General features: G+C 47.3%; 1 protein-coding gene across 1 annotated transcript in view; it reads left to right on the top strand.

The window, feature by feature from the left end:
• Positions 1-17,757, top strand: part of LOC144148303 (uncharacterized) — a 61,979-nt gene extending 44,222 nt beyond the window's left edge. Inside the window, 6 exon segments of the mRNA XM_077679858.1 lie at positions 6,770-7,157; positions 7,356-7,672; positions 15,519-15,569; positions 15,683-15,985; positions 16,092-16,148; positions 16,150-17,757. Coding sequence (XP_077535984.1) covers positions 6,770-7,157; positions 7,356-7,672; positions 15,519-15,569; positions 15,683-15,985; positions 16,092-16,148; positions 16,150-17,611 — 2,578 coding nt within the window. The 3' untranslated portion in view covers positions 17,612-17,757.
• Positions 17,758-23,916: the final 6,159 nt, after the last annotated feature.

The following is a 23,916-nucleotide window of genomic DNA, read 5'->3' as shown; positions in this document are numbered from 1 at the left end:
CAACCACAGCAAGCGCTGATCAGAACGCGCGCAGCCCGCTACCCGATTTACATTCAAGGTTGAAGGAAAGCAGACGAGAGGAGGAGAGATGCGCAAGTGCCGAGAATTTGCGCCCCCGAAGCTCAGGGTCCGCCGCTCGCTTCAAGCGTTTGCGCTCAGCGTCGCGTGCCCTTCGCTGCGCAGCTTTGTCTTCAGTGGACGTAGCTTTGCTGTTAGTTTGTGGGGTGGTGCTGACGCTTGCTTGCGCCATCCCACTAAGTGACGGGACTGTTGCTTCCATCACACTTCATCGGAAGAACCGAGTGAAGTGGAGTCAACCGCAGCAGGCGCTGAACTGAGCGAGTGCAGCGCGCTACCCGATTTGCATTCAAGGTTGAAGGAGGGGAAACAAGAGGAGGAGAGATGCGGAAGAGCTGAGCATGCGCCGCCAAAGCAGAAGTGAGAACGCGGGAGAAGCGAAAGCGAAGTGCACGCAGCTTGCACGAGAGAAGAAGTGGCGGGAGTATCGCGCAGCTGTGGGAGAGAGGGAAGGAGGAGAGTTGCGCATGCGCAGTGTGATTGCGGACGCCGACGTGGGACATGCCCAGACTATAAGAGGCTCCGCATCTAAACACAAAATGTGACAAGAAACTTCAGCGACCATCCCAAATTGGAAGTTGTGGACAAGAGGTTGTTCCAAGATGTATTTTTTTCGCTGCGCTGTAGACTGGACCGTTTATGCAAGTTTCTCAGGTGGCAGGGCGTGTCTTGCAACAGTTAACACGAACTGTGTTCCCCATACCCATAGAGTTTCATACAAATAAGTAGAGGGGAAACTGTCTCTAGTGTCAACGCGAACACTGCAGAGGCGCTTTCGCTTCAATGGGAATGATTGGTAGTTCTGGAACCGGATTGCGTAGGATCAAAACAGGCCTCTGGCTGCGCAAATTGTGTTTTTTGACAAAAACGATTCATTTCCCGGTTCTGCGTTTACAAATTACATGGCAAACAAGAAAGTTAGTGACGAAAAACCGGTTTTGTATGAAATAAAACGGCGCGTTTAAATAAAAAGCAGACGCGGAGTCAAGGAGGTTTGTGGAGCAGGTTAGCCATTTTCTGCCAACTATCGCGGGGCGCGGACTTTTTTAACAACTACTTGTAAACGTTTCGGCGCTGGTGGTTTGTGTTAGTAAGAAAAGGTTTGTGCTCATAAGAAAAAAGAAACCGATTACTTACCTTTGGAGACGTTATATAGTGACATTTATCAATCTGCGTTGTTTTCAGCCGCCGGTGCTGCTGTTCTACGCCGTAGGACCCGGCGTTCGCACGAAAGGTGTGGCTGTGCCAGGCGATTCGCAACCGTCGTCAGCTTTGACAATACATTGCTCTGCCGAATGAGCAGCGTCGCAACTACTTATTCGCAGAGAACTTCGCCACACAAAGCGCCGTCATTTGTGTTTTCGTGCTCGCTGTGCGGCAATGAATTGACAACCCACCCAATTCGCAACTCTGGTTGTCGTATGCTGGTTATAAAACATTCCACTCAGGGCGGCGTCAGTGCACGCGAGGCATGCAGTTCAAGGAGAAACGTATTTTTGATCGCTCCTCCCAACACCCCGCGTAAGCAAATGCGTTCATGTAAATCCAAAACGAGAACGAAACTGCCTGCAACCCGAAGCAAGTTCCACAAGCCAGCGAGCGTCAATCCGAATCCAGAACTACCCATGACGCCCATTGAGGCGTACGATCGCAGCGCCAGTTTCCCCTGTAGTTATATTGTAAGAAAATCTATGCCCATATCCTCAGCAGCAGCTGCCCCGAAACCATTGCCAATTTTTCGTGCTGTCTATATTTTTTACGCCCTCCTCTTCTCTGAACCAAAATGGGAACGTGGGCAAGACTTATATTATGCACGGAACTTTACGTGGAAACTTTCGAGTGGCTTAAAGAGGTTACGACAGCGATGTAAGCGAAACCCTAATTTCCTGCAAGCTGCTGGCACTTCCAGCGGCCGTCTACTCTGAATCAAAACGCAGAACACCGGCTGGGTAAGGACATTACTAAGCAGAACGCCGTAAAAAACAATGTGTTCTGAAAAAGGTCCACAAGATTTGTTTTTACACCCATCACTCCTTACAAGACAACGATGACACCCAATAATACGGTTAAGAGGAAGACCCTTCGGCACCCCTATCTAAGAAGAAGAAAGTTCAATCAGAACGAATTTCTCGCAAATCGCCTGTTTGTGAGTTTGGGCTGCATTAATTTTGGGTAATGCGAACTGAAGTGCACGCATTTTATTCAAACCTGCTGCTCTGCCAAGCAATTGAGGCCGCATTGTAGTGGTATATCTGCGAAGCTGGGCAATATAAAAATGCTGGGAAAGAAACCTTACATTTTTTATGGGACATGGATAAAGCTCGCTCCCACTCTAGGGGCATCAAGGCGTCTTACTTTATGCGTGGCGCGGGTTAAAAATTCCCGCTAATTAGACAGGCCTAAAGAAACCCAACGTTTTGGCTATTGTTCTGTTTTGGAGATGTCAGTACCTAAGCCACAGTTGATGAGATTCATTTTCCACCAATAGCCCATTGTGGATAGTATGAGCTCCGAAGCTCCGCTAGGATTTAGTGGACGTAATTGTAAAAAAAAACTGGCAGATGCATTATCATTATCTGCGTGGTTTTGCGCGATATCAAACTGAGTCTGAAACTGGAGTTCTTGTTCAAGCAAGAACCTTTGCGATACCCAAGAAATAAAACAATACGCTCGCCTGTTCAGAAAGGGCAAGAATAAAGTGTTACGAGAGATTACTCACAAAATTGATAATTCAGACGTTTTAAGTGAGATGTCCTTAATTCTCACCTATTAACCAAACATATGGTATTAACGCAGCTGTTTAACCTACATCCTGTTGAGGCTAACTGTCGCGTCGATGACGCATAGGAGTACCAGAGTTCGCATGACAGGCCAAAAGCGAAAAAAGTGAGCCCAACGTTTTTCCCAGAGCTACACCAGGACATTTTGAGGTCATTGGATAGAGAATAGCATTGGGCTAGTTTCCAATCTATTGATGAAATATTTACAGCGCGACCAATTAGACGAAGGACGAAGGGAGTGACTACACGGACCTCGCTTGTCTGAGTAGCCACTCTCTTTGTCCTTCGTTTAATTGTTCGCGCTAGGAAGATTATTTCAATCAAGTACCAGCGGTCCTACAATATCACGTTAATTAGGAAATCCATGCTCAACATCCAGGGGAAAACACAATGGGGAAAGTTAGGCACACCGGAAGAACATGAACTCGGAACCAAATTTCATTGCGAAGATATGCCGAGCCGACACAGCAACACAACCAATCAACGCTATTTGTTACGGCACAAAGGGCTAAAATAATGAAAGTAATTTCACTCTGTCCCACCTCACAGACTTGTAAAATTTCCCGAGATAGCAACGTTACGTGGCATTTGTCGCACCTGTTTCAATAAGTTAGTGCTTTGATCAATAAGACTTTTGAAGGTGGGCTCGTGCGTGGGTGCGCCATTTTGCTTTTGCATTGCCTCAACGATATCTCTCATCATTTCGTCTCAAGGCAGCTTCACCATATGTACAGGGGGGATTAAAAGAAATGCGAACAACGAAGTGCCCAGCCTCCGACGTATCCCGCACCGTCTGGCTGCACTGTCAGTAAACTGCGTGCATGCGTAGGTGTTCCTAAGCGTGTGAGAGTGTGGCCGACATTTATGGCGAATGCTTGGTCAAGTAGCGACACCCGTCATTTATTTTTAGGCGCATTTGCACTTTCTGTCGCCACTGAGCTGCATGGTCGTTGAGTGGCAACTGCTATCTGAAATCAGCTTGCTGCTGGCTTGGCAAGCGAATGTGCTGGATAACAGGATGCCTAGTGGCGGAAGAGCATACAAAGACGCCTCAAAGTAAATGAACAGCATCTCTTCTTGATCAAGCGTCCCTTCTTGATCTAAAAGTAGGCAATTGTCTCAAACGCTCCGAAAGAACTACGCATGCGCGCAGTTTCAGCCAGTGCAGCCAGACGGTGCGGCATGCTTCCGAGGCTGTGTGCTCCGTTGTTCGTATTTCTTTTAGTCACCCCTGTACCTTTTGGCATATTGATTTAACGTGCGGAAAGTGAACCTAACACACAATGAAATAAAGTGTTTCAAAATAAGGCAAATATCCCGGTAATGGTATTTTTTGCGCTATCCTTTTTTTTTTCTTTTTGATCTGCACGTTCGCTACGTAGCTTTGTAAATTATACCTTACAATTAGGAGGAACCATAGCGCTCTTGCACTCACTGACGTTTTGTATAACACTCTCGGAAAGAAAGTGTCTAATAAGGTGTGGTCCCAAATTTACTTTGTAGTGCAGCATTTGTTAGGTTATCTACACTCCCTAGAAGTTCGCCTTCACCAGCGCGCATATTTGCTACTAAAGGTGCTTCGGAAGTGTTTCATGCGTTTATGTTGGCATAGGAATTATCACTCAAATAATTACGCCCACCCCCCCCTCGCGGGAACTGTTGTGTGATGCGACGCTGAAGGGGGTTACATTGGGGTCGCATCAGGCAATCGTCGGGTACAGCAACACAGCCAGCGCGGACGACCGTCGACTGAGAGACCGGCCGGAGCGCGGCACTCCGCTTCTATGCGCAGCTCGCCCGAAGGAGAGGAGACCGCGGAGAGAGTACTGCACATGCGCACAGTGCGCAGCCGCGCGCAGCGCGACCGCACACGTTGGGAGACAGTGTTCGCTTTCGGAGAGAGGAGAGGAGGCGAGCGGAGGAGAGATGCAGCTGTACAGACGTGGACGACGGACGCACGCAGGACAGGGCCGCCGGCAAGAGATGCTCCTCTCACCGTCGCATCTAAAAATCGCTTCCGGCTGCTACACCTAAGCAATCTCTTTTAAATGCAGAGCATTTCAGTAACTCACGATGTCACCCGCGTTGGCGTCCATAGTCCGCGTCCGCATCGCTCCCCCTACACTATATAAAAATGATTAAACATCCCCCTCGCGAGGGGCACGATCAAATGCAGAGCATTTCTGCGGGGGGGGGGGGGGGGCGCCTGCAAGTCGTATGGATTACGTATTGGTTGTTGTTGTTGTAATTGTTGTCTTCCAGCGTAGACATTGTCGATGAAGTCGATGGTGAAACGTGCCGTGAACCCCCTGCCGCGGCTATGACGCAACACAATCAAACACTATCCACTTTAATCCAATCCAATCCAAATCCAAGCCAATCCAAGCCAATCCAATCGAATCTAATCCAATGCCCCTCGCAAAAGAGTGTTATAGCGCCGAAATCGCCACCACGCGAACGCGTGATGCTGACGTCACGATCACGCCACAGATGTTAGCGACCACAGCGCGCGCGAACGACATATGTGGTTTAAGCGCGAACCGACCGCGGCGAGAGAGCGCGATGCGAGCGCCCCACCTGTTCTTGCGCGTGAACCTAACGCGGCGAGAGAGGGTGTTGCGCACGTCCCCACCTGTTGTGCGCCCGAACCGAACGCGGCGAGAGAGGGCGTTCGGTTCGCGGCGAGAGAAGGCGAGGAGGACGCGGGGGAGAGGGCGCACCTCTGGCCGACGGTTTAGTCAAGGATATAAGGCACGTTCGTAACCTCCCGTTCTGTGTCGACTTTATGGCTCGGTTGGTAGAGTACCGTGCACCTTGCGTTCCGCCCGCAGAGTCGTAGGATCGAAACCTGCCGCCGGTAAGTATTATTTTTTTATATAGTGTAGGGGGAGCGATGCGGACGCAGACTACGGACGCCAACGCGGGTGACATCGTGGGTTACTGAAATGCTCTGCATTTAAAAAAATAATACTTGCCGGCGCCAGGTGCGTGATAATGCGACAGATTTGTTGGCTGAACGTAATTTTCAGGCACAAGGCACCTTGTTATCGTGTGCCATTGAAGAGACAGCCATCGTGAGCACAAGCAAATCGACTCCCTTGGCGTCGGCACAAACTATGTATCAGGTTGCTTCCAAACTGAGATTACAGACGTACCACCTGGAGAACCAACAGTGAAGAATGAGAGACAGGTGTTGGCAACTAAAAGACAATCGATAGTCGACGCTGAAGAGCGAGGTAGTGACCATCATGAGAGAAATCCCAAGAGAATTGCTGTTGCATGCATACTACAACACAGACGAAGAGTTTGCGACACGCGCCTGTTTAAGACACGGAATGCATCACGCAATGACGGTCCAGAGAGTGCAAACATCCAGAAAGAAGCATCAAGGAGCGAAGACGGTGTTTTAAGGACGAGATGTATATAAATTGGTTTAATACACATCCCAGTTCCGAGGCGTCGAAGATCTACTTCGAATTTCCGCCTGGCTACATCGTGTGCACCGAATCTACCAGCTTGGGCTCCGAAGACGGCCCCTGCTGCAGCTTCGCCTACCGATTGCCTCAGAGTATCAAGAACGAACGATCTTAAGGCACCTACTGGACGCGAACTGATCCTGGCTACTTTGTGGGCGGAGAAAGTGGGGCCAGGGAAGATGTAGAAACTTTCTAATCATCATCGCGGCACCGATGCGAATATCATCATCGGGGCCCGTAATCTCTCGTGAGCAGCTCTCGCTCGAGCTGCTTCATCCTCCTATCATCCGCCATCTTGTTTATAGAACCACCTTCAGAACACCGGGACGTCTCGTCCCTCGTCATGATCGGGGTGGCCAACCGGCTCTCGGAGATCCCGCAGGTCCGCTACACCATCTGCGCGGACGACATCACCCTGTGGGTCCCCGGGGGCAGCGACGGCCACATCGAGTCGACTCTGCAGACGGCGGTGGAAGCTATCGAAGATCACCTGGGGGACACTGGCCTCGCGTGCTCACCACAGAAGTCCGAACTACTGATCATCCCCCCGCCAGGCGCGTACCGCAAGAGGGCGGAAGAAGACTCCGCAGCAATCACGGTGCGGACGAAAGACGGCACGATCATCCCCAAAGTGAAGGCGCTGCGGGTACTCGGCATGATCATCGAGGGGAACCGGTACAATGGTGCCACGGTCGACCGAACGATCACAAAGCTCGAAGCCGCCACCCGCCTCATCAAGCGAGTGGCGACAAGGCACAACGGGATGAAGGAGGCGAGCCTGCTGAGGCTAGTCCAATCATTCGCCATCAGCCACGTGGCATACGTGGGGGCGTTCCATTTCTGGAAGACGCAAGAACGAGACAGGATAAATGCAGCCATACGGAAGACCTACAAGGCAGCGCTGGGCCTCCTGAACAGCGCCAGTACCGAGCGGCTACTGGAGCTCGGCATTCACAACACCCTAGAGGAGATCGGCGAGGCCCAGCGCGCGGCCCAGCTCGAGCGCCTCTCGACCACGAAGACCGGCCGTCACATCCTCGAACGGCTGGGACTCGGGGAACGGGCGGTTGCGGCGGCCGACTCGCGAAGCCTGCCGGCCGAAACCTTGCGAAGACTGAAGATCCCCCCGCTACCTCGGAACGTGAATCCGGAGCGAAACCAAGAACGCCGGGCCGCCCGGGCCAGGGTCCTCACGGAAACATACGCCGACGACACCGGCGCCCTGTTCGTGGATGCGGCCAGATACCCGGACAGACCCAACACCTACGCTGCGGTGGTGGTGAAAGCCACTAACGGCGAAGTGCACAGTGCGTGCAGCGTCCGCGCGCCGTCCGCGCGGCACGCGGAAGAAGTCGCGATCGCGCTCGCGCTAACGGACCCGCAATGCACAACGATACTGAGCGACTCCCGCTTGGCCATCATGAACTTCACCCGCAACAGAGTGTGTACCAGTGCAGTGCGCGTGGTGCAGTGTAGTGCAGTGAGAGACTCGGTGCCGGCCACCCACCTGAGGTGGTTCCCGGCGCACACGGACACGCGGGAAGCAGGCAGAAGCAACAACGGCAGCGGCCACCCCAACCGCAACGAGACGGCGGACGCCGCCGCGCGCGCGCTCACCAACCGCGCGGCGGCTCGCCCGGTGGCCCCCTCCACCACCACCGGGATCCCCCCCGGCTCAGCGGCACCGAGGGACGGAGAACCGCAAGGCGATGACGGCTGCCAGGACATCGAACAGCAGGAGCCCCTCGTCGAGTATGCCGAGGTCCTGCGCTGGTATCGGCTCAAACGTCGGACTATGCCGCAACCTCACCCGGGACTGACGAGGGCGCAGGCAGTGCTCTTCCGGCAGTTGCAGACCAGATCGGTAATCACGCCGGCGCTCGCGCGCCACGTGTGCCCAGACATTTATGAAAGTGACGTGTGCAGTGTGTGCGCGAGTGCCAGAGCAACTCTGACCCACATCCTATGGGACTGTTCTCGCTACCCAACGGAAGCGGCCGCGCCACAGGGGCGGCTGCCGGATCCCATCGCACGAGCGGTTGCATCGTCGGACCTGACGGAGCAGCTGCAAGCCGTCCAGCAGCTCGAGGCGGCTGTCGCCAGGCAGAAGCCCGGGGAGGCACCGACGAAGGGCTCGAGGGGACATCCCCGAAGGCCCCTCGCGCGCCGAACTGGCGGACGCCTGCGGGGCAATGCTTCGAGGACGCCCTAGGCAGCGTCGAGAGACGGGCTGGCTCCGCGGAGCCTTTGCTCGTCCCTCCTGCAGGCGAACATTCAATAAAGTCTTTTCTCTCTCTCTCCCTTGGTCTTAAATGGACATCGCTCCCTTGTTTTTTAAGAACATGCCTACATTTTCAAAATCACATTTATGTTTCGATTCCTGATGTTTTAAATGATCACCTGCGCCACCATATTGCTATAAAAGAACTGAAAATCAAGGAATCGCTTGCCTGTATATGTTCATTTGGATGTACCTATCGTTTTAAAATAACTGCTGTGTAAAACAATACCTGTTCAATTCAGAAACCGATCTGCCTCCACAGAAAAAGGATCCTGGGCGTCGCCAGAAGTAACTATTCAGAGAAAACCGAAATTAAAGCCGCCCGAATATAGAGCACTGCCTAAGTTCAAATAAACTACGTATGGGCTGCTACTTGATGGTGCTCCTTTTAGCGCCATCTTGATCAATAGTTTTTCAATGCCACTCTGTTTTAACTGTTGTACTCAGGCATCCATAATTTCTCTTCATAATATTATTTTTTATCTTACAAGACATAATGCAGAACAGAATCTGTCGTAAAGGTCGTACATCACCGCTAATGATAAGGCTCCTCCTTACTCTATGTGTGCGGTTTATTTGCTCTTTTCTGCAATCCTCTCTGCTGAATGTTCTGATCTCACATTACGCCGGAGGTTAAGCGCAGAACATACGGGGAGGATTAAGACGAGAGTTTCCCGCTAGTCTAAATGGCGGCGAGGGATTCGTGCTGTCGGAGCGAGCACTTGAGGGCTCACTATTCAACAATAATGAATCCCACGGATGTTTTTAACTTTCACAAGGCAAGGCCACGGCCATATATATAGAGGGTAACGCAGACTTAGTTCAAGGATCGGTGACCAATAAAACATTAGCAGAATAATGACTGTGGACCTTTCTCCAATCCTCCCTGTGCGTAGAAAAAGTGTTGGTGTGGCCATCCCGATTAATCAGCGTCGCTAAAACTTGAAAGGTTTTCATTTCTTTCGGTCAATTGTACGCTCACGCGATGTTAAACTCACGTAACAACACACTTGATGGAGGTGTCTGTCGTAGCGGCTCTTCGGTAGCGCTTGAGAGGATGCCCGAGGAAATGTTTTAAAAGTATCTCTGTTCGGCAAAATTAAGGTTCCTATCTATGATTAACAAAAGCCGCCTCCATGAGACATGTGAGCTCTCCATGAATAGTGATAAGGGTAGCGAGCTGAAACGGTTTGTTTCCAATGGTGATGTTTATAAGAACTATGTTTTGGGGATAGTACTTCGCCCTTGTTTGAACGGCTTCAACGATGGGGAACGCTTTTTTGGTGTAAATTTTACGAAATACTGCCGAATACTGCAATTTTGATTACGTACTGCAGCGTCAGTACCAACGATATGCAGGCGAGGCTAAACGAGTAACAGACGTCATTACAGTGGGATGGGGGGGATTGCGTAAGTAAAGATATCTGTTTGTAATATCTTTATTTCTTTTTTCGAATTTCACCAGACATAATTCTGCACTCGTTCCGCGAAATGCACTCTTGACACGTAACATTCTCCGGTTAAATCTCGTTTCAACTGTGCCATTGTGTTTGTGTAATGGCCGTTCACATTTTGCTGCGCTGACCACATCTTGACCAACCACACCAAATTTTCACGAACTTGGTTTTTTTGGCACATTGCATAAATGTACACAACATTGGTTTGCGTGGTTTGCGAACACTGTTCTTATTGTGCAGAATAAAGCCTAGAGTCCATGGGCCCTGTTCCGACTACTTTGAGGGCGTTTGCGTGATGAGTTTAACAAGTGGAAAAATCAAGTTAATGGGTTGTTCTCATTCCTGCATCCTCCCTGCATATTTATTATAATTTTTTCTATGACATGTACCCGTTCTTACTGAATTGGCTTCGAAGATTGCGTGGCTCGCCGACCACAGTGCTTGCAAAATCAGTCGGGCTGTTACAGGCGCAACATCGCAATTCTTAAACCAGCAAAACCTGAGCCCTGACTGTATTTCTGCACTAAAAATATGGCTTTATTTGATAGTTAGCAGACTTTATGTAGCGTGATAAAGTTGTGCCACTCGAAATAAGTCTACACTAGGGCTCCTCCGATACGTATATTGGCTCACATCGTTTGGCTGACTTCCCCCTACTGGAGTTGTGAGCTAAATATGCTCAAGTGCCCTGATACCCATGTGGAAAAATCTAAGGCCAAAATAATTCGCAAGAAGAATCAGCCACCTGAAACTACGTAATGAGGAATTAAAACTGACTGATCTCTCATTTCGAAGCGCAACACCAATTTACAATAGCATAATTTTTGGAGGGGGAATTAGCAGACCAGTCTGCAGCGTCACCACGCATTTCAGATTGCTTTTGCTACGGGACGGAAGGCAGTCACTGATGATCGTAACAATATTTATGACCCTATAGGGAGAAGCTTACAGTACAGTGAGCACGAGAACACGGGTTCGATTCCCGGTCGCGGCAGCCGCTTTTCTGATGGAGTCGAAAAGCAAAAGCATCATTGTGTATGGATTTTCGACGCAGGTTAACGATCCCCGAGTCGTCAAAATTCATCCGGAGCCCTCCACTACGGCACGCCTCATCGCCTGCGTTCCGTCGGCGCGTTTAACCCTGCAATCAAATCAAAATCAATCAAAGCCTATAGTACAAGCGTTTTTCAAGAAATGCTCACCCAGCAGCCTTCAGTGCTTACACGCGACTAGGAAACAGCATTCTGTAACATGACGGGGTAGACTTAGGCATGGATACCAAGCATTTGTCAAAGTTATGGCTTAGTCGTAGGGAGCTCTACGCGAGTACCGTCTAACTGTGCGGAACAAAATCCCTTGCGAGGGCTCGTTTTTTTTTAAATTCGGATGACAGCGAGTACGGTAGAAACCCCCCTTTTATGACCCTGTGGGGCTTACGAAGATGAGACAAGCGAGCTCGAGGGGTTGGGGTGTCACAACTCTCAGTTGATCATCCCCAATGGCGCAAAGGGCGCTCAACCACTGCATACTCCTTCGCCCGCACTTTGGCGCCGAATGGTACTATACTTCGTCGCCGTCAGCGTAGCTCGTAGGCTTACCCAGCTCGGTTTTGCAGCCAGCAAAAAGAAAATAGCGATTCCTAAACTTTCGCTTATTCCGGTTTCAAGTACAATCCAAAAATAAACCACAAGAACTAAAATCCAAAGCGCATGTTGGTTGCCAATGGTGCTAAACTCTTTGTATAAAAAATAAAATTTACATATACGGAAGGGTGTATGCATGATAGTTAAATTCTTACACAGCGTACAATTGCATAGCTAGAAGACTTCCTGTCATTTCGCTTCGCTGTTGTAGTTGTTGCGGCTTCCGCCGATGCTGCATAGTATTTTGTTTCCTTTCAGGCTTCTTGAAATCAATTCTGCCTGATACGACGGATAAAAATCAAAATCATGTTTTTTTGAGCCAGTCTATGCGATGTAATTGCGAACAGAAGTTTGAAAAAACTGTTGTAGTGTCCCTTCAGCCCGCACAAAACGAACCTAGTGTGACAATCAGTAATACGGCAACCATGGAGGACACACTTGTAGCCTCTGTATATATCTGGTGACTAAGCCGCAGATAACCAAGTCTCGTTTATTCAATTATAACAAATTCTATGTATATTTGTTCCATGCTCTTATTTTTTTGTTGAGCTGGTTATGCATACTGTCAATTCATACTGGAGCCTTTGCAGGGGCAGACACTTTTACATTACTCAGATGAAACAAAATTTCTTATATGCAACAGTAAACGAAAAAAATTAACGGAGGTTTTCACTATTTTAGGCTGTCTGTTCCAATGGTCTTATAGGTCACATAAGATGTTATTTCAAATATTTCCATCTACGCTATTCTTGCAGCATTTGGGCATATTTTTCCAGCGTTTTTTTCCCATATAAAAGGCGAGGTTTCAAAGAAAAAAAGCAAAGGAGACGGGTAATGCAGCTCCAGACTTACCAGGACATAAGTGAGGGATAGTTGGGGCTCCATACAGAAAGTTTGAAGGCACGCGAACTTTGAACAAAAGAAAGACCACAGTAGTAATCACAAATTGTGCTTATTCAAAAACTAGGTGTTTTCGCATTTAGGCATTTCAAAGTCAAAAATTTAGTCAAGCATCTACACGCTTTAAAACTGGTATTATGAAGTTGCCGGTGCAATCCACTTTCCCTTTGAACCATCCGATTTCCATATCCTGGTTGGTACATGCAATACCCCCGAGCACAAAAATGTGACCATTTCTTTATATCCGCAATAGGAACTCTCGCCAGCTGCCCTGAAGCGGCACAGCATCGGCGAAAATATTGTTGCATTAACCAACATGCTGCAGTGATTGCCTGCCAGCGAGCTATCACGTAGATTAGCTCCACGTGCCTCGGGGCTATTTGAGGAGACTACCGTAACGTCAGTGCCAGAGAAAGCTCCCGTTCAACCCTCTCTGGGCTTGTGTACACAAGCGATCCGCACTAATACGAGAGGATGGGGCGCCGCGTCCTGAATTCCTTTCCGATTACGGCCGGTGATTATGTGGCTGGGCGGCGTCTGTAATTGACCACTCGTGTTTGCAGATTGTACCGCCGAAAAAGGTGGCGAATGTCATCCCATTAGCCGATTGGGGAACATAGGGGCAGGTTGCTTGTATGGGATGAGTTTCTAAATATGAATTAATTAAACCGCCGCGAGGTGTACGTCCAGAAATAAGTTTGAGCGGTTACACGGATATGCAGTGAAGTGCGACGTGTCTATGTTAGCTATGTGTCGGCCCCATTTAACCTCCTTGAATAACACAAACCTTGCTGGCACTGATTAGGTATGTTGCCCAGTTGGCTGTTGCTGGAGCGGCATGACTTCAAAGAGAATGGCCTATTCAATCGCGAGCGCAGCGCGGCTTTGGATATTTAAATATCGTATAAACATCTGGAATGTCCATTTGCTATAGCCGTGGGCAGGTGAACTCGTGTTTTCCGTTACTTCGAAAGAGGAAGCGGGGGATATTATCTTCAGTTATTTAAAGCACTCTTGGGAAGACCGGGTAATCTGTAGTGTTGTTCCAAAAATGGCACAAATGATAACCTCTGTGTCAGTGTTTCTCCACGGTTTGATGCTTTGATACGGGCGTGAGAAGTCTCCTTCGCAACGTAGAACGAGCCCAGCGTTGGCGGCAGAGACGACGGGATATAGTAGGTTTGCCAGGACATTAGTCATAAATTACTGTTTATTACCCTTCCGCGATTAAGTCAAGGCACAGATGGCAATTAAATTTACCAAATACATATGAAAACTACAATGGTAATTGTATAGGCAGACCTTTTTTTTATCGTTGATAGCTTTTACAGTTCAAGTAAGCTTTATCTGCACTTTTGCTGTGCCACATGAAGCTTAGTGAAATGGCTACAAAGAACCTGGTGGTTGTCCCCACTATAGCTGTATTTATCACCTAATTGTTCTGCGCTGCATGAGCGCCTAGAAAAAAATTAGCAGTCGCTTAGCTCGGCTATGCCAGAATATAGTATCATGAGCTAAGGTTCAGGAATCCAGTCCAATCCAATACAGTCCAATGTAATCGAGTCCAGTCCAGTCCAGTTACTGCTCCACGCGCATACGCAGCACGGCTCTCCAGGAGCCACGCGAAATCGCCACCAAGCGGCTCCGGCGCAGCATCAGAGTTGGCTACTCCGCAACGGAGGCACACCGCTGGACACGCTCCGGCGCCAGTGCGTCTGCCGCGGCTATGACATCCCTCCTCTAGAATGCCCTTACCGGCCAATGTGCCGACCCAATTTTCTACACACCCGTACTCCAATTAGATTGGATTTCAAATCCAATACAATCCGAATTAATCCAACCCAATCCAATCTAATCCAGTACAATCCAATCCAATGCTCCACGCGCTGCGCAGCACGGCCTTTCAAGATCCACGCGAAACTGCTCAACCTCGGCCAGTGTAGCTTACGCTACAAAAACATCAATTCTGTTGCACCGCGTCTGCGAATGCATTGCAGTCGCTCTTGATTACGGCTTCGTGCATGTACGTTTTGGTGTATTTTTGACTGGAGCTCACCCGCGCTACGTCTGCTCCTCTAGAGTGTGGATTGGTGTCGAATAGGCCTGCAGACGTAATATCTTGACTGAAGGCCCCTCCTACGTGTGAGCCAAAGAGCCCGCAGAACAGAGGTGCGCATTTAGTGAAGTTATCTCGACCGGAATATTCCGCAGAAATTTACCTCGTGCGAACACCGTTTCAGCAGTACGTCATGCATGTTTAAAATTTATTCGTATTTATTACTACTTATGTACAAACATGTCACACGTGTACATGAAAACTAAATCCTTTTTCTGCCTCTGTAGTTACTTGGAATTATACGACAAAGGCAAAAAAGTTTCCACCCTTTTTCATATTCTTAAGACTGATTGTGCCCCAACGGCATTCAGGGCAGTACATTTATTACTCCACGAAAATATTCGCTTCATGGGTCTGCCATAAAGATTTATTATTACTCATCGTGTGCGCACGAATTTCGTACTAAATTTGTGTCAGTGTATCTGCGATAGTAAATTATTTAGGTGCGTCACATGAACGATTTGAGGAATGGAGAGTTGACAAAGAAAAACCTCTCTGCCATAACCACGGAAATGTCGTTCTCCTGAGAGATAGTTTCGATAACCAGCCAAGGATTTCCTCACGGTGCACATTTCAATAGCAAACACTACACTCTAAACTTTTTTTCCTCCCATATACTCCCTAGCCTCTTCAGTCCGTAGGTACCCGTTTGGGTACATTTGAAAAACGCGCGCTGCGCGGCTTTAGATGAAGATTGCAGCGCGCGAACGGCAATTTCTGCTTCAGGAAGGATCAGTTAACAAACTCCCCGCAAGGTGTCGCCGTAAGTCCAATTGCGCGCTCGCAGTAAACACAGGGACGGCGGCAACACGCACGAAAAGCGCGCGCCGGCGACCAGGTGAGTTTAACTTCTTCTTACTTCCCAATATGCTGCATATAATAGATAAAATGCGAAGCTGAACAATCAGGAGACATTAGAAAAGGGGCACGAAAAGTTTGAGCTAGTTGCAGTGCTTCGTCTCAGATACAGGGCAACTTAATCACAATTGTACCCAATGGGGTACTTCAGGTCATTACGCTAAAAAAATATTATCGTTCGTTCCGTCTTGCAGCCAAGTTCCTAAGCGACGAGGAAATACAAGAGCTACTCTTTCAAAGTGATATCGACTTGTCTGATGAAGACGACGATCTGGATGACTTAGACGACAGCAGTGAATGCTCAGACAGCAGCACTGATGGTGATGAAAATGAAGATGATGACACACAAAGCAGCCGCGAATTTCAGGCCCGTGGCCCCATTTGGAAAGTGGCAGAGTAAGTGTTTAGTTTCTGTAATTTGTTTCGATGCTAAGGCTGTTATTCGAAAGAAACTTTTCAATTCAAGATTTGACTAACAGGTTTTTTTTTTCTTTTTTCACAGCTTCTCTCCCAGGTGCACATTGGACACCACACCACCACAAGTACACTCAAAATCGCCTCTCTCCGTTTGCCTACTTCACCAAGTACTTTCCCGAAACCTTTTGGAAGCTATGCGCGGAGGAAACAAACCTCTATTCGGTTCAGACGCGTGCCCACAGATCTGTGCGCACGTCCGCATCAGAGATGAAAAAACTCGCTGGAATCCATTTGTTAATGGGCCTTCTTGCGCTTCCTCGAGCTAGATTATACTGGTCCCGTATATCCGCTATACCTCTTGTTGCGGAAAACATGACACGGGACCGATTTTTCGAGTTACGTGGCATGCTGCACTTCGTCGACATCACCCAAACAGCATCACAAACTGAGAACAGGTTGTTCAGAGTGGAGCCTATCATCGACTCATTTCGAAAGGCATGTCTCGAACTGCCGCGCCCGGAAATACTATCTGTCGATGAGCAGATGATTCCATTCAGCGGACGTTGTCCTGCCCGGCAATACGTACCAAGCAAGCCAAATCCTGTTGGCCTCAAAAACTTTGTCTTGGCAAGTAGTGATGGACTTGTGCTAGATTTCTTGATCTACACAGGCAAAGGAACGGTTCCGGATGACGACATGAAGGATCTTGGTCTTGGCGGCGCAGTTGTAAAGCGGCTTCTGGAAACAGTGCCAATGGACGAGCCTGTCCATGTGTTTACCGACCGTTTTTTTACGGGAATAAAGTTGGCAGAATTCCTTCTCAAACGAAATGCATATCTTACCGGCACAATTGTGGCAAACCGAACTGGAGGCGCGGCTTCCAAGCTTCCAAACGAAAACAACATGATCCGCGGAGAATCGTGTTCCGTTGTCCGCAGTGATGGAGAAATGTGCGTCACCAAGTGGAAGGATCGAAAATCAGTCATGATTCTTTCGACCGCTTTCGGCATTAACCCTGAAGGAACGTGTAGAAGGTGGTCAAAGGAGCAAAAACAGAAAGTGGATATACCGCAACCATATTGCGTAAAAGCCTATAACAAGAACATGGGTGGCGTCGACCTTGTGGACAGGTACGTGTCCTATTACAGGACGAAGATCCGTACAAAGAAGTGGACCGTACGGGTGTTTGCCCATTTTCTCGATCTAGCGGTCGCAAACTCCTGTATCGAATACAGGAATGACTGCAAGCTCATGGATGTTGCTGCAAAAGACATGCTGGACCAATTCGAGTTCAAGAACAGGATTGCCGAAACACTTATCCGCACCCACGTCAACGAAATTCCAGAAGTCGCAGATGAAGCAGACCTTGAAGTTGAAAATGGCGAAAGTGTTGCAGTGCCTAAGCGCACAAAGGTGACCGCGATACCACCAAATGAGGTGCGCTTGGATATGCATGGGCACTTTCCAGAGCATGTGCCCATGAAGTCTCAAATGAGGTGCCGCAACCAAGGTTGCAGCGGAAAAACCCGCATCAGATGCACAAAATGTGATCTCTTTCTTTGCCTTCTCAACAGAAACTGCTTTGTTGATTTTCACTCAGCTTAGGCCTGATGTACCCAAATGGGTACCGCCATTTCCTCCTCCAAAATTACAGTTTTCGGTTCCTGCGCTTCAAAGAAGTGTTTATTACCTCTAACATGTTCCCAATAAAGAGTTAAAACGAGTTTGCCGTGTCTATCCTTTTCTCGGGTCTGAAGAGGCTAGAGGTTCTTTTTCGCCTGTCCTCTAGTGGTCCTCCTTGTAGGAGTTTTTTTACTACATGGAACAGGGAGGTTTTGTTTACCTCCTCAAAACAGGGCGTTTTTAGGTTATAGAAAGGAGGTATTTAGGGAGTGTTAAGAAATGTTCGGGAAAATTTATGGAGGTCAAAATGGAGTATTATTTACTTCCTGAAGGGCGTTTTTAAGTGATGTTTATGGAATTTTTAGGCGGTTGAATAGGAGCCTATTATGGCTCCCTTTGGAAGTACTTATGTTAGTTTAGGGGCGTTTTTAGGAGGTTCAAGGGAAGCATTTACTTCTTTTGAATGGATTTTGACGAAAGCTTGGGGAGTTTTGTAGGCCTTCGAAAGGGGGTTTTCAAGGCCTCAAGGGAGAATTTTTAGTTCCCTGCGGGAGTACTGATTTCACACGGTTTTTTCTCGATTTCAGGTTTATTTCAAACGAACTTTCGCAGACAAGTTTACATAGTACATGGTGAACACAAGGAGGTTCCGAAATAAATACTTATGGCGACCTCATATTGGAAATCACAAATGGTACATTGCTAAATAACACGCCAGTTAGGAATTGAACCCAGCAATACGATGCTAGTTGAACAAACCGTAGAAACAATATTACTACAAGAACTGGAAATACGCGAAAAACAAAGATAGGCACAAACACAACCGCATGGTAAGTGAAATTATTATAGAATACTAGCGGATCGAGAACGCGTCAGTACTTATCATAACTTATCAGTACTCATCAGCGCTCAGTACACAGTGAAAAAAATGGTTGCAGTGGTTTACAACAACAACAAAAAAATTTTGTAGGTGGTGAAATGAGCGAGAGCTGTGTGCTAGTTAAACAAATTGTAGAAACAATAATAATACAAGAACTGGAAATACTTGAAAAACAGATAGGCACAAACAAAACCGCATGGTAAGTGAAACCATTATATAATACTAGAGGATCGAGAACGCGTCAGTATTTATCAGACCTCATCAGTACGAATCAGTACTAAGTACACCAAGTGAAGAAAAAATGGTTGCAGTGGTTTACAAAAACAAAACAATTTTTTAATTTGTGGTGAAATGAGCGAGAGCTGTGCAACGATTTGGTATTGAAAGGTAACAAGCATTTTGTAGGTGGTAAAGGCACAAGAGATAAATGATGTAGGAGACAGACTGCAGTGAGATGGCTATGGATAAATGAGTAATATAAAGAACGAAAACTATGCTGCGGAAAATACCAGTGCGTTTTGACAAAGACACAAATGCGCCAAGAAAAGTGACCGAGTCTGACGGGTTAATTGCAATGATATAGAACAGAATGGGTGGTATCGCGACAGCTTCTTTAGAGTGAGAACAAAAAGCCATGAAATTCGTGTTTTTCGGATAATTTTTAGTTGATTCATTTCGCACCAGTTGCCAATATTATTTAGATGATTGTTTCAAGTTAAATTGGTTTGTTAATATTATTGCTTCACTGAAAGATAGCTGCATTATCAGCATAGAGAAGGGCTCATCAAATATCCCCTTTTCAGTAAAAAAAGAAAAAAAAAAGTCAGAAATATAATACGGAATTCTTTTTTACTACTATCCAATGATTACAGGATTGAAAACAAATATTAGTAAGCGATATTCATGCGATAAAAGTTAATTAGTTCTAAATCCTTCACACGTGGTTTGGTGCTGGCAAGGTCCAAAAAGGCATGTTCGACAAACGTTAGAGCTCTGTGTGCCTTCTTGGGATATTGAATGTTGAAAACCGAGAACGATGCAAACAGACTACACAGTCCTCCCAGTAAAGATGATGCAGTCAGACACGCTGGCCATCGATGTGGAGGCTAACTTCCCCGTTCACGGAATGCAGGTAGGGAGTCAGAGGAACATCTGCCTGAAAAAGCAAAATAGAAAAAAAATGCCCCACACGTAAAATTCAAAACAGACACTGTAGTTGAATGAACTTAATAATTCGGTACAAAAATAAAATTGTAAGGCCAGGTTCCCTCCGAATTCCAGTACCTAATTTAGGAACGCAAAGGCTTCATAAAACCAAGTGCCAGTACATTAACCGTCGTGGCTTTTGTAGCAATAAAAAAAGATATTACTTCCGCCGATATACTCGAGCACAACTTTAAATGAGAGTGAAGATGAAATGCCAGTCTCTGTAGGTTGATAGATTAGTTTTTGTTTTTGACTGAAAAACACTTTGGTATTGCATGATTTTGTTAACTGCTGTTTCTTGCTTTAAGATGCCAGCTTGCATCTATTCAAGTGAGTGGGCACACAGTTAAAGATGCAAACCCTTACACTGCCTCTCCCCTACCATGGTGGCTCACTTTCATAGAAAAAGTGCAGCTTTTGCGAGCTGGACGGCTGTTGCAAGCCGTGGCAATACTTACTTCTGCTGGAGGGGCCAACTTGGTTTCCGAATGCAGCCTTGCCTTGTACAGCACAGCCTATCCTGCCTTAAGATCTATGATGTCATTCAACTCGATCATGTATCAGGATCTGCAGAAGAAAATCGTGTCAGGAAATAATGAATTCATGCCGGACAGGCACCCACTGTTTCAGTTATACTTGCAGATACCTCCACCTATTTCCCTCCTGGTGTTACATCCAAAGCTAATTTGTTACGCCTTGTCTCATTAAGTATGGTCATCTGTCATAACTCAGCTAGTCATACAGGAAAGTCCTTCACCGGGTCAGAAAACACTTTCTTTTTTTACAGTAGTGATAAACTAGGCGACTCAGTCATCCGTATTCTGACACCTTAATATTCTGTGTCACCGAGCTGACAAGCATGATTGGTGCATAAGTATTTGTAGCCGCAACCGTTACTACAGCCTTGTTAGCTAACATCGTTAATGGCACCAAATTACTGGTTCATGGCACCAAATTACCTTGTTAACATCGTTCATGGCACCAAATTACAGGTGATTGCACGGCAACAAAAAAAACAGCTGAAATGGAAACGCTATTCTCGCAAACTTACCAACGCTGCATGCCACACACACGTGCCTGATATAATTTACCGTGATTGTAGAAATTTCCGTCACGCAAAACCACAGTGCACTTTTTGGAGCTGCTAGCTCCGTGTCAAAATCGAGTGTCAGATGAATCGAGTAATTTTTGTGTATGGTCTTACTATTGATTATGACAAAGTTATTACCTACAAAAGAAGAGTGCGTGCATTGCTCTTCTAAAAAATGATATCCTTTTTTATGACCGGCAGACTTGTGTCATGCTACGGCAAACTCGGTTCTCTTCTATAACGGCATGAATTTGTGTTTTTAATTACGTGGCCTTAGCTGATTACTGACGGGCCCCGATTGTATATAGACCCCTCATTATCATTCGAAAGGGAATTAAAAACATTTCGGTTTCGAACCACGTCGCCGTCGTGGTCCACACTATATGCATTTAATCGTTCGATAGGCTCATAGCATCTTTTACGCATGTCACCGTTTCCTTAATAGGGTACGCTGTTACATGTGAAGAGTCGACTCTAGCGAGCAAACAACCCCACCGAATCTACAGGGCACAGTTTTCGAAGGGGGTGGCCGTCTGATCTGCGGCTTTCGCCGACCAGAGCGCTAAGAATGAGTCAGAGCCTTGAACGAAAACAACACAGACTTATATTTGGACAGGCAAGCCATCAGGAGCGTTAACAAATAGATATTGCAAAGTAGAGCAGTTAACTAAAAAGAACACGAGCAGTTCGATGCATATGAGAGACAGAGTCCCACAATATTCATCGACCGGGCCCGACGATGCACCGCTGTCGGAGGCGATTCGGCTACCTGAGTAACCGTCACGTTGCTTTGAAACGACGCCGCGAGCGACAAAGGATTTCATCTCGAATGCCCTGATACAAACCGGCCTACAAAAGAATGCGAATGCATACCCCAAAAGCCACAAACAAGGACAATAAAATGAGTGTGCGCTTTTTTCATTGCCCGTGCGTGTACGTGCTGTGTGCGGCCCGGGTACATCGCAGTTAACCCTATCCAAACGTTTGACAAACGCATCGACTGATGACAGACCACTTACCAGCGAGCTGTCCACAGCTGTCGCCGTATCCAAATGCTGTTAGCGGCCGTTCCTCGTGTGACAGGGGCACATAAAAATCTTTCCACCAAATGGCACTACTAGTCCTCAAATAAGAAAAAACGATGGCCCAAGGCGAGGTTTGAAGCTCCGGCCGCACCGAGTCACCGGCCGCGCTGCGTTGATAGCACGGAGGTTGTTTACATCCGGGCAGCAAGTCGTGCCGCCAGGGCAAGTTGAGTCGCTGCAGTCGGGTGCGTTGGCGCGCTGGCACGAGAATTTCAATCGTCTATATATGCGCAAGCAAGCAAAGCAGATGAGCATTGCAATTGTTTGCAACGGCGAGAACTGTCTCTTTGTTTTCAGCAGAGTTTGACAACACCTATCGCCAAAATAAACAGATTGAAACAACACGGCCGCGCTGTCTACCTGTGATCACGCTGGCTGAAGCATCTATACGGGTATACGTACGGTATCGGTTTTGTAGCTGCATGCAACCGTCGCGTCCTGCTTTCTCGTTCTAATTAGCATTAGTCCACGGTTGAAGTGGTGACACACGGAAACAACACAAGACTAACATGGCGACCGCCCGCTTAAGATGGTTATCCCAGATGGGGAGTTTATTGTGGACGTGGTTGTATACAAGGAACCGAACGCCATCTCACAAATGGTGTTAAGTCGTTCTGAATCCTCCCTTTTGCTACACGGATGGGCAACGGTACTACCATGGAGGTTCGTCCACTTTTTTAGACCATGCCTAGGGAGTACATTTTTTGCTATAAGTACTTTTCAGGGCACTATACTTGATTAAAACTCCATTTCCGCCTAGTTTGCGTTTACAGTGTACTTTCATCTCGCCTGTCTCTGGCCTTAAGGTGAGAAGTCAAAGGAAAAAAAACTGTTGATTTGGGACAAGATGTGAAAATGTGCAACTGCGCCGCTCTGCGTCAAGCTACTGTAAATTCCAACAGGTATAAGAAAAATGATTAGGGCAAGTAGAGTTCACCCCAATCAAGCGAAAGCAGAAATCTGGAAAAGTCAACCTATGCTGGGTCTGCGAATGGATAGATAATGTCTCATGTATCATGTATCATGCCAGATATGTATCATGCCACCTGCTAAAATATGCTCCTATATACAACGGTATGAGACATACCAATTTTACAGCAATGGTACAGGGCTACAACAATAGAGAGTGACAGCTATATAAAGTATACATATACTGCACGGATGCTATACAGTGTGGTGATTATGCAAGAAGATAACTACAGAGCAGTTGCGTAAGATAGCTGCTATACACGAGATATATTGTATAACGATACAGGGTACTGCTATACGGTACGCATTGTCCTTCTGTGCCCCATGTAAGCTCGCTTATCGGTGAGGGCCAGAAGATGCATGCGACAGCTTATTTGGTTTCCGCGCGCTTTCTTTACGCGAGAAGCTACGCACGCTGCGCGTCTAACATCTACGCACGGCGCATGCACACTTACCATATACACATCCACACTTACCATACTTACCATACTTACCATACCCATATACGCATCCACACTTACCATACTCAGGACATTCTCGTTGCAAACGCTGGGGCCTGCGAGGTTCCTACCTTACTATGGTGTGTTCCCGTGCTGTGTTTAATCGAAAATGCACATCAGCACAGACGTAATCACGGTGCGTATGCGAGCTTTAACCATTGAGTTTCAGCGTCATACCTTTTCTGTGCCATCGAACAAGGACAGTGACTTCACAATTTTGAGATTCGTAGAAGATCTTTCCCGCGCTATTTGTATAACGCTGCACAACACGGTTCAATCGCGCATCGGCCTTCCCTTATCAAATCAGAAGCATAGTTGAAGTATCAGCGATTGACCGTTAGCGGGAAACAAGAGCATTAACACACTTGAAGCGCATAAACAAAACAACTTCCAGAATATTTATCCAAAATATAGAAAAATACTATAAATATGAATTCAGGAAAGAACTCGCACTTTCCCTTGCCAATGACAGACACATGTTCCGTTTCTCTTGTTTCAAACCAATTTACATTTCGCTCTCTGCGCCGATGGAGGCAAACCAGCGGGGAGATGTTTCG

This window comes from Haemaphysalis longicornis, unplaced genomic scaffold (genome assembly GCF_048455015.1).
Source record: "Haemaphysalis longicornis isolate Haplotype H1 unplaced genomic scaffold, Haemaphysalis longicornis Haplotype H1 scaffold_8, whole genome shotgun sequence".
In the NCBI taxonomy this organism is placed as follows: domain Eukaryota; kingdom Metazoa; phylum Arthropoda; class Arachnida; order Ixodida; family Ixodidae; genus Haemaphysalis; species Haemaphysalis longicornis.
Note: the sequence above shows the minus strand (reverse complement) of the source record. Positions and strands in the feature narration are given on the sequence as shown.